At 37.4% G+C, this 15,508-nt stretch overlaps 1 protein-coding gene across 3 annotated transcripts in view; it reads left to right on the forward strand.

The window, feature by feature from the left end:
• Nucleotides 1-15,508, forward strand: part of RABGAP1L (RAB GTPase activating protein 1 like) — a 657,995-nt gene that overhangs the window by 195,631 nt on the left and 446,856 nt on the right. For all 3 annotated transcript variants that reach the window (NM_001444343.1, XM_084974329.1, XM_013989628.3), the window contains 1 exon segment: nucleotides 6,747-6,897. In NM_001444343.1, the coding sequence (NP_001431272.1) occupies nucleotides 6,747-6,897 (151 nt within the window).

The raw sequence follows: 15,508 nt of genomic DNA on the forward strand, positions 1-15,508 counted from the left end.
TTGCTTCCTTCCTTTTCATATCAGTATAATATTCTACTTTTTCAACTAATGAAAAATACTGACAGAAACATAAGCAGACCAAAACAAAACATGTGCTTTTGATCTTCCTTTTAATCTGATCTCTTTTCTTGACACTTTTCTTAATTTAGCTTGTTTAACTTCCAAGTAAGACCTAGTTTATATATCTAGGTCTTATTATTGGGGAAAGGACAAATTTCCAACTTTGCTTATGTTCCCCATCTTCTGGTTTCAGTTCTACCTTATTCTCTTTCCTGAGAAAACCTTTTAAAGTAGGTCAAGCTGTGGATCAAGCCTTCCCATTCTCATATCTGTTAGCCACCTACTTCCACCTCCCCTCCATCAAAATTGTCTTAATTTAATCAGTGACCACTCAGTGTCATTCAGTGGCTTTTCTTCTCGTCTCTTGACTTCTCTGCTGTTTTTGTTAGAAATGATGCTGTCCATTTGAAATTCTCTCCTGGACAGCATTAAAAATAAAGTTCGTTATGCCCAGATAGTTTCAAGAAAAGATGCCTCTGTGAAGTTAACTAGATGCAGCTTTATGATTGTATAAAAATCAGTGAGAATGTTTGCTTTTAAAAAAACATTCATCTTTTGCTTAGTCTTAGTAGTTGATCATTTTAATTTAGTTTCATAAATCTATTCATTTATCTAAAATGTATTGGATGCCTTTTATATGCCAGCCACTGTTATAGGAGCTTGGGATACATAAAGAAGACAGATTTCTGCCCTTTTGGAATTTATATTTATGCATTAAAAACTGGAATTACTATATGTTTAGTGTATGTCTGTTTTATGTGTGACCTTTTGAATAATTAGATATCTGTCTTGTGTCTAGTGCAGAGCTGAGCACCTGTTATAACTAGTTGCCTATTTCCAAGTCTCTTAATAGCCGCAGTTCATGTATTAAAGCAGTGGCCCTATGTAGTTATATTTTATTAGAAATATTGAAACAGTGATTATTTCTCTAACTTGCCCTTTTGTTTGGGCCCTCTCTGGTCCTAGAAACATACTAACAGCATTTGGCATAATATCTTTTAGTGTCTCTTAAGTAGTAGAGTGCTGTATGTAATATAATTATTGTTTTTTGTTTGTTTGAAATTTTATTTTTATTTTTTTATGATAAAATACATACATTTAAACACAATTACATTCACACAGATTATTATATCATGGATCTTAAGAAAAAGATTAAGTGACTCCCTCTGGAGAAGTAGAATGGAAAATATGCTGAGACAAATAGGAAATTTATTCTATACTTTGTTCCGTTTTGTATGGCTTTCATCCTTACTATTTAGTATTATCTATTACATTTCAATTTTTCTTTAGCAATTAGTATTATGTTAAAATTGTTATATCATGCCACTAAAATTTATAGAGAAGAAAGCCTTATATGCCGTTAAATATTTTATATAGCATAATAAAAAGAATAACTTAACTGGTAAGAATAACAAAAATAATACACCCTCTGAAAAATAAGAAAAATATAAAGTGCATAAATTGGTTAAAAAACAGTGTAACTATATAAATATGTCCTCACAATTTGTTACATCTTATTGATTCTTCAATATAGGCATTACAGCATTCTGGGTGATGTGATAAGACATTATAGACCTTACATTGTACCATGGAGAAAAATGGTTATTAATAATACAATCATAGAACTGTATTATTTAATTGTACAGTTGCATTATTTAATTATACTTATCATAAATTCTTTGAGGAAATCAGAATCAGATATAAGAAGACTTCAGCATTCCAAGAATGATGTCAAATGACCCCCTTCATGGTGGATTATGTGCTTATTTACTGTGAGATATATTTCTTCTCCAGAGATTACTTATTTGTGTATCAATTGTAGATTTTTGGTTTGCAGTTATTCTGGAGTTTTGATCTAAGAGTCTATATGTATATGAGATTGTTTTAAGTTGTTGGTCTCTTAATTGCAAGTTCATCTCCCGTGTCCTGCATTTGTACCCACCTCTTCTCATGATTTCTGATTTTGGTGGTATAATTGTGCATGGATGATTTCATATCTTTACTGTATATATACCTTTACTGGTGAGCCTTGTCATTTGTGGAATTTTTGTTTCCTGATGCTGTCTTTTCTGCCTAGAAAAGTTCCTTTAGTATTTGTTGTAAGGCTGGTTTAATGTTGCTGAATTCTCTCAGCTTTTGCTTATCTGTGAAGGTTTTGATTTCTCCTTCAAATCTGAATGAGAGCCTTACTGGGTAAAGTCATCTTGGTTGGAGGTTTTTTCCTTTCATCACGTTAAGTATATCATGCCACTCCCTTCTGGCCTGCAGAGTTTCTGCTGAAAAACCTGCCGATAACCTTATTGGGGTTCCCTTGTATGTTACTTGTTTCTTTTCCCTAGCTGCTTTCAAGATTTTCTCTTTGTCTTTAATTTTGGTTAGTTTGATTAATATGTGTCTCGGTGTATTCCTCCTTGGGTTTATTTTATATGGTACTCATTGTGCTTCCTGGAATTGAGTGAGTGGTTCCTTTCCCATGTTAGGGAAGTTTTTGGCTATTATCTCTTAGAATATTTTTTCTGTCCCCTTCTCTCTCTCTTCTCCTTCTGGCACCCCTATAATATGGATTTTGGTGCATTTCACATTGTCCCAGAGTTCTCTGAGACTCTCTTCATTTGTTTCCAATATTTTTTGTCTTTTCTGTCCTGCATCTGTAATTTCTACTAATCTGTCCTCCACCTCACTTATTCATTCTTCTGCCTCCTGTATTCTGCTGTTCGCTGCTTCTAGTGAGTTTTTTATTTCAGTTATTGTATTTTGCATCTCTTCTTAAGTTTTATATCTTTTATCTCTTTGCTTAGTGTTTACTGTAAGTTATCCATCTTTTCCTCCAGTTTATTTCCAGTGTCTTCCATCATCTTCAGCATCAACAATCTAAAGTCTTTTTCCTGGAGGCTGAGAATCTCCTGATCACTTAGCTGATTTTCTGGGGTTTTTCCTTTCTCCCTCATCTGAGTTATAGTTCTCTGTCTTTTCATTTTTATAGGTTTTTGGTGTGGTGACCTTTTTACTGATAATAGAGTTGTAGCCTCTTTTACTTCTGGTGTCTGCCCCCCTTGTGGCTGAAGTTGGTATGGGGGCTTGCTGTAGGCTTCCTGATGGGAGGGGCTGATTCCAGTCTCTCTGGTGGGTAGGGCTTAGTCCCTGGATGGGATTAGAGGCAGCTGTGTGCCTGAGGGGTCTTTAGATAGCCTGTTTACTGAGGGGCGGGGCTGCAATCGCACCTGGATTTGTTTGCCCTGGGGGCTTCTCAGCCTGGCTGACTGATGGGTGGGGCCAGATTTTTCCAAAATGGCCACCTCCAGAGAAAGGCAGCTGCTGAATATTCCCGAGAGCTTTGCCTTCAATGTCCTTCCCTCACAACACGCCACATTCACCCCAGTTTTCCCAGGATGTCCTCCAAGAACTGCTGTCAGGTTTGACCCAGATTCCTATGGAGACCTCACTCTTCCCTGGGACCCAGTGCACGTGAAAGTCCGTGTGCGCCTTTTAAGAATGGGGTCTCCCATTTCCCCCAGTCCTGTGGAGCTCCTGCGCACAAGCCCCACTGGCCTTCAATGCCAGGTGCTCCAGGGGCTCTTTCTCCCAGTGCCAGATCCCTGCATGTGAGGGTTTGATGTGGGGCTCAGAACTCTGATTCCTGTAGGTGAGTACTCTGTGAACCAGTTAGTTTTCAGTCTGTGGCACTTCCCACCCGGGAGGTATGGGTTGTTTATATCTCAAAATTGCCCCTCCTACCTCTTGATGTGGCCTCCTCTTTTTCTTCTGGAGTAGGGTATCTTTTTTAAGGTTCCCTGTCCGTTTGGGTGGAGATTGCTCAGTCTTTAGTTGTGAATTTTGTTGTTTTTAGGAGAGAAGTTGAGCTCCAGTCCTTCTATTCTGCCATCTTAATTATTGTTTCATAATCTATAATTATGTCTCTATAATTATTGTTTCATTATCAGATTTATCAGTAAATCTATAATTATTGTCTCTAGAATTATTGTTTCATTATCAGATTTATCAGTAAATTAAAGCAGTTAATCATGTAGTTCTTTTTAAATGTCAGTCTGTAAGGAGAAATAGTGCCTGGGTTTTTTTTTTTTTTTTTTTTTTTTTTTTCCCTCCCATTTTGCCTGTCCAAACAGATGGATGGCTGAGGGACAGCTAGAAGCTGAATGTTGGTTGAGTTGAATCATTATGTACAATATGTATTAGGGACTGTTAACTATTAATCTTTAGGTGTGTGTATGCAGGTGTAGGAATAGATATCCCAGATTCAAAATCTTGTATAAATCATTATACAAAGTAATTTGAGCAAAGTATTTAATCAAGCTGTGTCACCTCTTCATTTTGCCTGCAGTATTGGAAATATATCGCAGTTGGATAAGTGGATATTAGGCCATTGCAGAGATTGTAGAGTGACTAGCATTGGTGGCACTGGAGATGGAAGTGCATGGATTTTGGAGAGGTTGAGAAAATAAAATGCAGTAGAATTTGGGGTGGACTAGTAATGGATTATGGGGCAGAGAGTAATGTCAACAGTAACTGCTAGGTTTCTGATTTGGATGGGTCACAGTGACAGTCACTGAAGAAGGATACCCTGGAAACAACCAAAGAGAATATGAGTTCAGACTTGTTCATTTCTGGAACTCAGAATACATGGGGATGGGGACAATGCCCAGAGACAAAGACTGGGGAGAATTAGATTGTTGAGGGAAAGAGTGAAACAGGGAAAGAGAGAGAGCTGGGAACATTTAAGAGGTTAACAGAGGAGAAGCAGTCAGCAGTGAGGTTTGTGAGGGAGAAAAAAAGAGAGTGCTTTGTCATTGAAGCCAAGGGAAACAAAGTGGTCCACAATGAAAGGACTGAAAAGTGTCCCCTGAATTTAGTGGCATGGAGAGAGGTCAGGTATTACTTAAGTGAAAACTGTTTCTAGTTTAAATTCAACTGGATAGTGAAGAAGAGGCAGCTGGTAAGAAGTCCAGGTGCCAGATAGTTTACTCAGGTGTAAGTCTTCTCCAGAATAATTAATACTTTCTACTTGACATATTTTATGGTGCATATTTGGCTATGGTGTTTTTCCAAATTAACTAAATTTATATTTTAAGTCCATGAGAGAAATTTAAAGACTTGAAATGACTTTTTTTTTGTGTGCATGATTATAAAATAATTCAAGACCATTTTAAATATTTCAAACAGTAGGAAAATAAAAGTAGTAATTTCTCTCTTAATTTTTGTTACATAGATATTTTGGAGTTTATTCTTCCATATTCTTTTCCTATACATATCAAAAGTGGGTTTCAAAATAGTATGTGTTAGGGAGAAAGAGAGAGAGACAGAGGGAAAATATATATTTAAAATAATGCCATAGATGCTATTTTTAAACCTGCTCTTTTTACTTAGCAGCATAAATTTGTTCTTTAATGGTACAGTAGCATGTTAAATCAGTAGCATGTGTAATCATATACCTCTTCTTTGTTTTGCTTCAAGCCTGTCATTATTGTTAGCTTAGTTTTTAACTCAACAGTATAAAAGTTTTCCTTTAAGAGACTGAAAGAAAGCTGAATGGGTATAAATTTGATGGTTTATTAAAAATATTAATGAGATGAGTTTACTTGATCTTTTGACTTAAAGATATTATTATAGTTTTTCCAAGATACCCGGATTATGAGAGTGTGGGGAAGGCATGAAACATATTTTCAGACGAAGGGCATGTCCAAAACTGAGGTCTGGGCTGGAGCTGGAAGAGTGTATAAAGATAGAGAAGTAGATAAAGTAGATGGGAGGACAATTTTAGAAAATAGACATATGGTTTCTATGACTTTTTAAGCTTAAAACTTGAAACCAGAGCCTGGAATGTTAGACCAAACTGAGTACATTATTAAAGTTTGGAGTCCAGATGGTTACACTAGGATCAGCTCTAAGAGATCACAAATGAGCAGCAAATACAAGTAGAGATAAGGTCTGAGCAAAAAGTTATAGAACATAGCTCCAGGTTCAAGTTAAGCATGGACTAGAGACTACAGTTAAGAAACAAGAGTTCAGTTGGGCAGATTATCATAGTTACATACCTACTAAATGATCACTGAATTCATGATAAGAACTATTTGTCTTTGTTCCAATTCTAAACACCCTTGGAAATGGATAAGACTGATAAGTGTATGTTGCTGGGGAGTTGGATAGGTTGTGATGTCTTGTAGGAAAGGGCTAGGTCCTACCTTCACGGAGCACTTTGGCTCAGGATGTAGGGGTATAGTCAAGATGCGATAGATCTCTGATCCACTTTCAGCATCCCTTGCCCCCAGCCATCGCCCTACACATGCCATCAGCCAACTTGCCGTACATTCATCTCAGGGGTTTCAGACAGCTCTTTTTATGCCTTGAAATGCTGCCTGGAAATATATAGTTAGCATATTCATTATTATGAGTTACTTCATAGGATGATTTAAACAAGTAAATGAGAGGAAGAAAACACTTCCCCTGTGTGTGGAATACATGATTTACCAATAAAGAAGATGTGATCAAGAAAAAAGGAGAAGGTATCACTGACCTTAAATGCTACTATTATTATTCCATGCCCCTCCCCACCACTTTTCTCCTGATCCAGGCTTACACTTTTATATAAACTCATTAATATACTTTCCCTAACAACAGCAGTTCAGCAGTGGTGAAGGGAGTATGAATGGTTTATTTTCTTGTTTTCTCAGGCACAGTAACCTTGGGGCACGACCAAAAGGGCTATCCACTCTGGTGAAGAGTGGTGTTCCTGAAGCATTGAGGGCAGAGGTATGGCAATTATTAGCAGGCTGCCATGACAACCAGGCAATGCTGGATAGATACCGACTTCTTATCACAAAGGTAGGAGCTCTTTTCATCTTATTCTCATGGGACAATATATTAAGTAAATCCCATTTTCATAGTTCCAGTAAGTCATAAGTGCTTTGAATTTCATTAAAAACTGTATTGGTGTTGTTCAGTGAATAGTTCTTTTGTTCTGGACACTTGTTGGATGGTGATAAACAATGCTCTATCTGTAGTCATCTATGAACACTTAATGCCTTGGCTTTCATTTTTTTGTTTGAGTGACTTTGTAATAACTATTTATTAAGTTGGAATACACTTAATAGTTCAAGTACTTTCAATTCACCTTTCTTACTGGATGAGATTTATATACATTTGTATACAGTATAATTGTACTCTAGTATTTTAAAGTCAGATTAACTTAAAATGAAATTATAATGCCTTCTGTGCTTATGTAACCTTGGATCCTTGTCCTGTCAGGATCCTCCGCTTGCAATGTAAATTCCTTTGCTTATGTCCAAAAAACTGACTTTAGAGCATAGGTAAAGATAATCCTTGGTCCTAAGCTCTCTTCTTAGGTCTTACCTCCTAATTTCTTAATGTACTTGAAATCATGGGTTTTAAAATAATGGCAACATTTTGTTTGTTTTTTAAAAAATCTCTATCCATAAATGAGATTTTTTTTTGATAAGCAAGACTTTAATCCTCAGGCTACATCAACTTTTAAAGTTCTTTAGCCCCTCTAATTCCTTCTTCCCTTCCTTACCTTTTTGCCTTCTCCCCCTCAAAAAAATATTTTCTTAGTGCCCCGTATATTTAGTCACTACTGAATTCATCTATTTTCTTTAAAAAAAAAAAAACAAAACAAAACCTTTATACCGTTTTTTTAAGGATTAGTATTTTCTAATGTGGGATGCACAAGGTGTTTCATTGCTGCTACGGGCTGGGATAGATAATGTTCCATTTGCATTTTTAAAATTACAAACGCAAAATGGTATTAAGCTTTACTAATGTTTGCTGTGCTGTGTGTGGTACTTAGACCTCACTTGACCCATGGACCCCCTGTGGTTTAGGAGTGACCTGGGGAAAGAAGGGACATGCACACCTTGGAGTGGAGTAATAGGGGTGCTCACACATATATAGTCCCTTTAGAATATTAGAGTTTTCTTGCAGTTTGCATGTGTTAGATTAAATGGATTTACAAGTTATCTAGTTTTAATCCTCATAGGATAGATGAGTGCTTTGAAAAGATTGCCGTCACAGGATGTTACATATCAAGATATTTTAAAAAATAAACACACTAATCTGTCCCTCAGGCAAAAATTGATGTTACAATAATGGATGACAAAGCAACTACTTTGGGAAGTAAACTCATAGAGAAGGACATTTGAAACACTTGAAAATTTAAACATCACTATGTGATTTTGTGACTGAAAATGACGTGCATAAGTTATTATAAAACCTTTACCTTTTTCATACATTAAAATCTGGAATCAGAAATTTCAAGTATGTTTAAAACTTTGAAAATAGTTGCAGAGAATTTGAGACTGATTGTTAAAAAAATAAAAATACATCATCTCCTGTTGCTGTGGTGGCAAACCTAAAAGCCATCAGTGATGTTCTCGGTCTTTTGGTCTTCTGATGCTTAAGCACATGCGTCCCTGCATTAAATCCTTTTTGAGATACTTAGAGCAGGTTCTGTGTCCCTAACTAAATCCTGTCAGATGCACTTGGCACATGCACGTCACCTTGTTGTCACAAGATGGCTGCTCTATATAGTGTGTCAGAAAAGAGGAATGACAGAGGCAGCCAAACTTGAGTCTAAGGGAACTATATCTAAACTGGCAAGTCTGCCCAAGATTTCTGACACCTGCTGCAAGATCAGGGGTCCCTAGAGCTGCTCTCTCTGCAAACCAGCTGGCTGCAAATTAGAGGGTCCCCACAGACTCCCTCAGACGTGTAGCAAAGTGTTAAGACTTACCATTACAGTTTTTTAAATAGCAAATGGATACAAATCAGATATAAATCATAACCGGCCAAAGGAAGAGATACATTGGGCAGAATTTGGGACTGCGAGGGTTCCAAACAGGAAACTTGTGTTGTCCTTAGCACATTACCTTCCTAGCATCAATCTGTAGTAATATGTTTCACCAACCCAGGAATTTTATCAAGCTTTGGTGTCGAGAGTTTTTACTGGGATTTCATTGTGTGTGTGTGTGTGTGTGTGTGTGTGTGTGTTTGATTGACTAATTGCACACTTGGTTGAACTTGATCTTTATCCTTTAGAACCCTCCCCTGAGAGTGGGTTGATATCACCTGGCTCAACATCCCTATCCTCTAATTTTTTTTTTGTCTTTTTGCCTTTTCTTGGGCCGCTCCCACGGCGTATGGAGGTTCCCAGGCTAGGGGTCGAATCGGACCTGTAGCCACCGGCCTACACCACAGCCACAACAACGCAGGATCCGAGCTGCATCTGCAGCCTATGCCACAGCAACACCAGATCCTTAACCCACTGAGCAAGGCCAGGGTTCGAACATGCAACCTCATGGTTCCTAGTCGGATTCATTAACCACTGTGCCATGACGGGAACTCCATCCCTATCCTCTAATTACATGATTGGTCTTTCTGACTTGACCAGCCCCTATGCTTACTCCTCTTATAGCATAACCTGCCTAGGGGCCTTCCATGAGTCACTTTGTTAGCATAAACTGCAAGATGTGGTTGGAAGTTCTCACCATTGATAACAGAGATGCCCCCTATCATTCGGGAAATTCCAAATGTTTAGAGGTTCCTCCCGTGAGCCTGGACCTTGCATGAGCCTGAACCTTCCATGAGCCTAGACCTGTCTTTGACATATCTGAACCAGGTCTGTCAGTCTTTTAAAAATCTTTTCCTCAAGCCCTGAACAGCAGCTTCCACTTAATCTCCTTGACCAGGATTCTGTTACCTGGCTGTCTCCATGGAACACTGGGAAATGTATTTTTTAAGATGGTACATTGCTGCTCCTCTTCATCCCCCAAAATATGAGTTTATTAATAAAGGAGAATGGATACTAGCCTCTCTCTGCCACAGCTGCCTGTTAACAGTAACAGTAGTTGAGATCTGTTGTGGAATAATTTATTCTGAAAAGTACATAGGCCTAGTAGTTTATTTATTTTAGGATAGTAAATGTTTACTAATCATGGCTTGAGATTGACTAATATTGCATAATTTAAGATAGTATAATAAATATTTCCAACTTTGGTTTATAAATCAATGGCTACATAAAATTATTAATGTTATTCCTATTGTTAACAGTGCGATTTATCAAAAACATTTTCATACAAACAATATAGAAATGTGTGGCTCTCATCATGTGCCTTTATTCAGGCTCTCAAGTCATAACATTTCTGTGAGAGGAAGTACAATGGTATATTTAATTTCATTGTCTTCCTTGTTTCACAGCCAAACATAATAAACATAAGATAAATAAGATAAATAATGTCAGTATTTTAAAAAATAATTTTGTTCTTTCTCTGTGCTTACGAGTAGAAGTGAGACAGCCAGTGCTTGTAGCCAAGAGTGTTAAGAATGCACTCTGGTGCTGAATGCATATGAGCTTATGAGCTGCTCAATAGAATGAACACCCAGAAGATTTTCAGTAAGAAGTGTTTGCATATTTGTACTTTCTGGTTCAGCAGCCAATAGTATCTTCTTTTGGCCCAGTTAATTTTTCCGCTCTTATTAATAGAATGGCAAGATTTCAAGGTCAGTTAATGAAATGATTTGGCTTGAACAGATAGACTTGCTTTATGTTTACACAGGGAAGAAGAAATATGAAGTGTTTAGAGAAAACCTACTTAAGACATGGCTTCTGGGAAAAAGTAGTCTGTTTACCAGTTAATTCTATAGAAGTAGTGTCCTAGTGCACAATTTGGAACCACAGATCATATTCTGAAGCATTCTTTTCAGGTGAGGTGGCATCTAGCCTGCAGGCTGGATCTAGCCTAACATATGCTTTCAATACAATACATTAAAGAATAGCATACATTTCGGGCCCAAGCTTGTACTTTCTGTTTTGCCATAGACATACTTCTCTTTATTACTTGCTTTCTGTTCTTGATACATTGTACTACCTGGCTAGCCCTCAAATATATTCGATGTTGCCACTCCATTATATTAGCATATTAACTATGCCTCAAAGGAGGGAGCTGTCACAGCATGCTTTTAGTTTGTTAATGTCTACTTCACCAGCATACTCTAAACTCCAGGAGAGCAAGGACCACCACTGTTTTACTGTTTATGAAATACTCTGTGTCTGGCATACACTGGATGATCTATAAAATTTGTTTTTGCCCCCCTCAAGAGGGACCTAAGGTCATTTGTTGTCTTGTTCGTATAGTCATTTATTTATTTTTCTTCCCCTAAACTATCAGCTTTACACTGTGTTGTGGATAAAGCTGGTGAAGTATGAAACACAGTGTCTTTTTCCTAGGAATTTTATTGTCTAGTTGGGGGTAGCTATCAGCAGTGGGTTAATTTGAGCCACAGGTCCTGGTATACTAGACTGTGTTGTTTTTGCCAAGGAGTAGGTAGGGGCCACTCAGAATTACTGTCATAGAGTTTAGCGATGGCCACTGGGGCACGTAGATTAAGGTGCCCTGAATTTTAGTAGGTCAAGGCTAGAGAGTAATAGTGAACAGGGAAGAGGGCTGGGGTTCCATTGTGGAACTGTCATACTCTCTGGTCTTGTGGGTTTTGTAGTATAATCCCTGGAAGACAAAACTTTGCAAATCTTTTGATTGGTAGGAAAAAAACTCTAGGGACCAAAGGTTTAAAAAGGATAAAAAGCTCTAGATTAGATTCAAGATGGACCAGGACAGAAGCTGCAGACTAAATGGTAAACTTAATCTGGAGTCAAGGACAAAGCAGGACCAGCCAGAAGAACTGTTCCACCGAAATCAGGGAGAAATTATGTTGACCCTACTGCCAGCATCAAGGAGCTTTTAGGCACAGCTTGCTTTGGTAAAAGCTGTAGCTCCACTTTGGGAAGAAAAATTGGTATTCGCTATGGAGGAAGACCCTGGGTTCAAATTTCAAGCTTTCCTGGTTACTAGCTTGTGACCTTGGTGAAGTTCCTTAACTATGCTTAGTCTCAATCCCCTCATTTTAAAAATGGGCTTAATAATACACATATTACAGAATTGTTATGGGGATTCAAGAAGGGAATTCAGGTAAAGCACTCAGAGCGTGCCTAATAGGTGGTAAGCACTCACTAGTGACTGGAGATGAGGAAAAATGATAAAGCAGTATATGTTTCACTGTTACATGAGTGGCACAGAAAAGGACCTAAGGAAATATGGAGATTGCTATGGGTTCTTAATGTGTGCACATTTCAGGACATACATGTGAGAAGTAAGGAAAACAAGTATGTGTGACAGTCTCTTATCTACTTGTGCCACTAATTCCTTCTTTAATGTATCAAAAATTGAGGTGTCTTCTGTGTTAAGAGTAACGCTGATATCCTGCCTTGTAGGAGCATACAGTCCAGTGAGTGTCCAGAAAGCAGAGAAACAATGATTACATGGTTAAGTACTGGGACAGAGGCAGGGAACAAGGTAGTGAGGGAGCAGAGACTGGAGCAGCAAACTCTGCCCAGGGAAAAAGAAGAGGAGGATACATTTAGGCTGAGGCAATGCCATGCCCAGAGACACAGAGTTGTGAAAGGCCCCGCCATGGTCAGAGACTGTAGGAAGTTCAGTATAACGCATAGGGACACTCTGCAAACTATCATGTCTATAATCTTAGCACTCAACACTAGGACTGCTCTCTAGCAGGTGCTAGGAAATACTTGATGAGAGAACTAGTAGAATGTGTGAAGGGCATTATGTTTGGTGCTTTCATCTTCCCTTTCCCTGTACACCTGACAGCTTTGGTGATGTAACTCTCATTTTTACCATCACTGAAATAGGAGGTTTAGAGAGATTAAGACACAGTAAGCAGAATCAATATTTGAATCCTAAAGTTCAAAACTATAAAATAGACGTGAAGGGGATAGGGCATTCCTAAATTTTGTCTTTTAAAGATCATTTGGAAGGGAAAACTCTTTCTTTGATTTTTCCCATCATTAATCATTAAAGGAAATAAAAGTTTAAGGAAATATCCCTTTTCTTTGCTTTATGCTATTCATTGTATAGAAATGAAATTTATAATTTAGTTGAGGAATTATTCTGTTTATATCAAGAAACATGTAAAAATCTTCCAAATGATAGAAAAGTTCTAAACAGTACTTTATAGAATCAGTAATAGAAAAGCTGAAAGCACCTAACTTCAAGCTGTCCCTTTTCAAGTGGGTCTTTTCACCATCTGTGGTAAAGTGCACTTCAGGCTTCAACCACTATCCACTTCTCCATGATTTCTCCCAGAGGCTGAGGGCACCACTACTGTTGATACATGAATGGCGGGCTTGTTTCCCATATTTCTGAAGGCATAAATTCTTACTGTGTATCATTGAGATTTCTTGTTATTTCTGTTAAATTAGCATTCTTCATAATATTGAGGTGATCTGAATGGACAATGGAAGGATTGTAACCTTGCTGTCCCATAGAAACAAATAGAATTTAGAGCTTCTAAACGGAGTATTAATTGCTGACTTGAGGAGCCACTGAGTAATGGTCACACTTTCACACATTATGAGCCATTTCGCATAGGGAAGATTGTGTGTGTTTTAGGGCAACCTGAATTTTATGTAGCTTTACAGAACTATATGTGTAGCTTCAGCAATTACATGGCATATTTTGTATAGTTTATCAAGTCTGCTGATTACTATATATATATAACATAACTTTTCTGTTATACTTCTGTTCTTTTTGTAGAGGTGATCTAATTTATACTTTATACTTTGTTAAAATCAAAACAAGCCTTTAATTGATAAGCTTTCAGAAATAACATCATCATAAGCCTTTTCTTTCTACCACTTGAATTTGTTTGGTTTTTTTTCCAAACAAATCTTTTCAAGAAGTATATGTATATATGTGCATGTACACACACAATTTCTTTTTAAAGGATTTAAGTTCTAGGGCTAGTTGACCCAGATTTGTTTCACCCCTCCTATCCATTAACTTGAGATCTTGAGAAGTTATCCCAACTTTCTAAGCCTCAGCTTCATCATTTGTAAAGCAGAGATAATAATAATACCTACTGGGATTGTTGTGAGAATTAAATAAAATGATAAAGTGTTTGGCACATAGTGAGCATTCAAGACATGAACGAAAGTATGGTCTAGATATGTGCCCGGAAGTGAGATTGCTGGATTATACGGTAGTTCTATATTTAGTTTTCTAAAGTACCTCCATACTGTTTTCCATACTGGTTGTACCAGTTTACATGCCCTCCATCAATGCAGGAGCGTTCCCTTTTCTCCACACCTTTTCAACATTTGTTATTTGTTGACTTGTTAATGATGGCCACTCTGACTGGTGTGAGGTGGTACGTCATTGTAGTTTTGATTTGTGTTTCTCTAATAATTAATGATGCTGAGCATTTTTTCATGTGCCTACTGGCTAACCATACTTCTTTGTCTATTTAGGTCTTCTGCACATTTTTTGATTGGGTTGTTTGTTTTTTGCTGTTGAATTGTATAAGTTGTTTGCATATTTTGGAGATTAGGTTCTTGTCTGTTGCATCGTTTTCAAAGATTTTTTCCCATTTTTTGGGTTGTCTTTTCAGTTTTTGAATGGTTTCCTTTGCTGTGTAAGAATATTTGAATTCTAAAACTTGACTTTGTAATGATTATATGTATTGTAATGATTATATGCAGGGATTCTGCATGTTCAGGTATATCATAAAGTCAAGTGATACTCTCTAAAAAAACCAGTCCTAATGACTTCTAAAATCAAGACTTCAAAGCAGGTATTAATCTCATTCACTTATTCATTTAGTCATTCATTCATTCAGTAACTCTTTATTGAGTATCTTTTATAGGCTGGGCTCTGTGTGGTTTCTAGGCCTGTGTAGACAAAAAGTGCTCACAACCTTGAAGAGCATGGCCCAGGGAAAGCCAGGCCTGTCCAAAGATAGGTCAAGTAAGTTATAATACAGGTTACAATAGGTATCTTAAGAGTGTGGAATACAGAACAGGTAGTGACAGCACTGCTTGGGTGAGTCAGATATCTGAGGTGGGAATTATAGATGTCCGAGTCTGGTATGAGAGGGAGGACAGTATAGGGGTGGTTTATGTAATGATTCAGCTGCCATTTAGTGACTTAGCTTGGATTATCCTGGAAGCTTTAGGAAGCAGAGTCCTTCCTTCTTTCCTTCCCTCACTCTCACCTCAACTGGCCAACTACATCCAGTATTTATGGGTCAAAGCTTGTCCTCTTGTAAAATGGGAAGAACTTAATTACAAGTTTATGTTCTCATTAGAATAAATATGTGAAGTGAAAAACATCAGAAAATGTGTCATATCAAAATGATTTATTTAATTAGTCACCTGGGGTTGATGTAATAGAACTTTAACAAGTAACATTATAGTGTCTCTTTAATAAATGTTTGAGTACCTATAGTGTGCCAGATACTGTGCTAGGATGGTAATGCAGGTTAATTTTTAAAATCAGTGAACTGAAAAATATCATGTATTGGCTGAATATAGGACAGTATAAACTTGCAAAGAAGAAGTCTCATTTGATAA

The sequence above is a fragment of the Sus scrofa genome, chromosome 9, assembly GCF_054392235.1.
Source record: "Sus scrofa isolate SSC_HxYL_T2T_F1_AM1 chromosome 9, Sscrofa_HxYL_maternal_Yorkshire_Landrace_v2.0, whole genome shotgun sequence".
In the NCBI taxonomy this organism is placed as follows: domain Eukaryota; kingdom Metazoa; phylum Chordata; class Mammalia; order Artiodactyla; family Suidae; genus Sus; species Sus scrofa.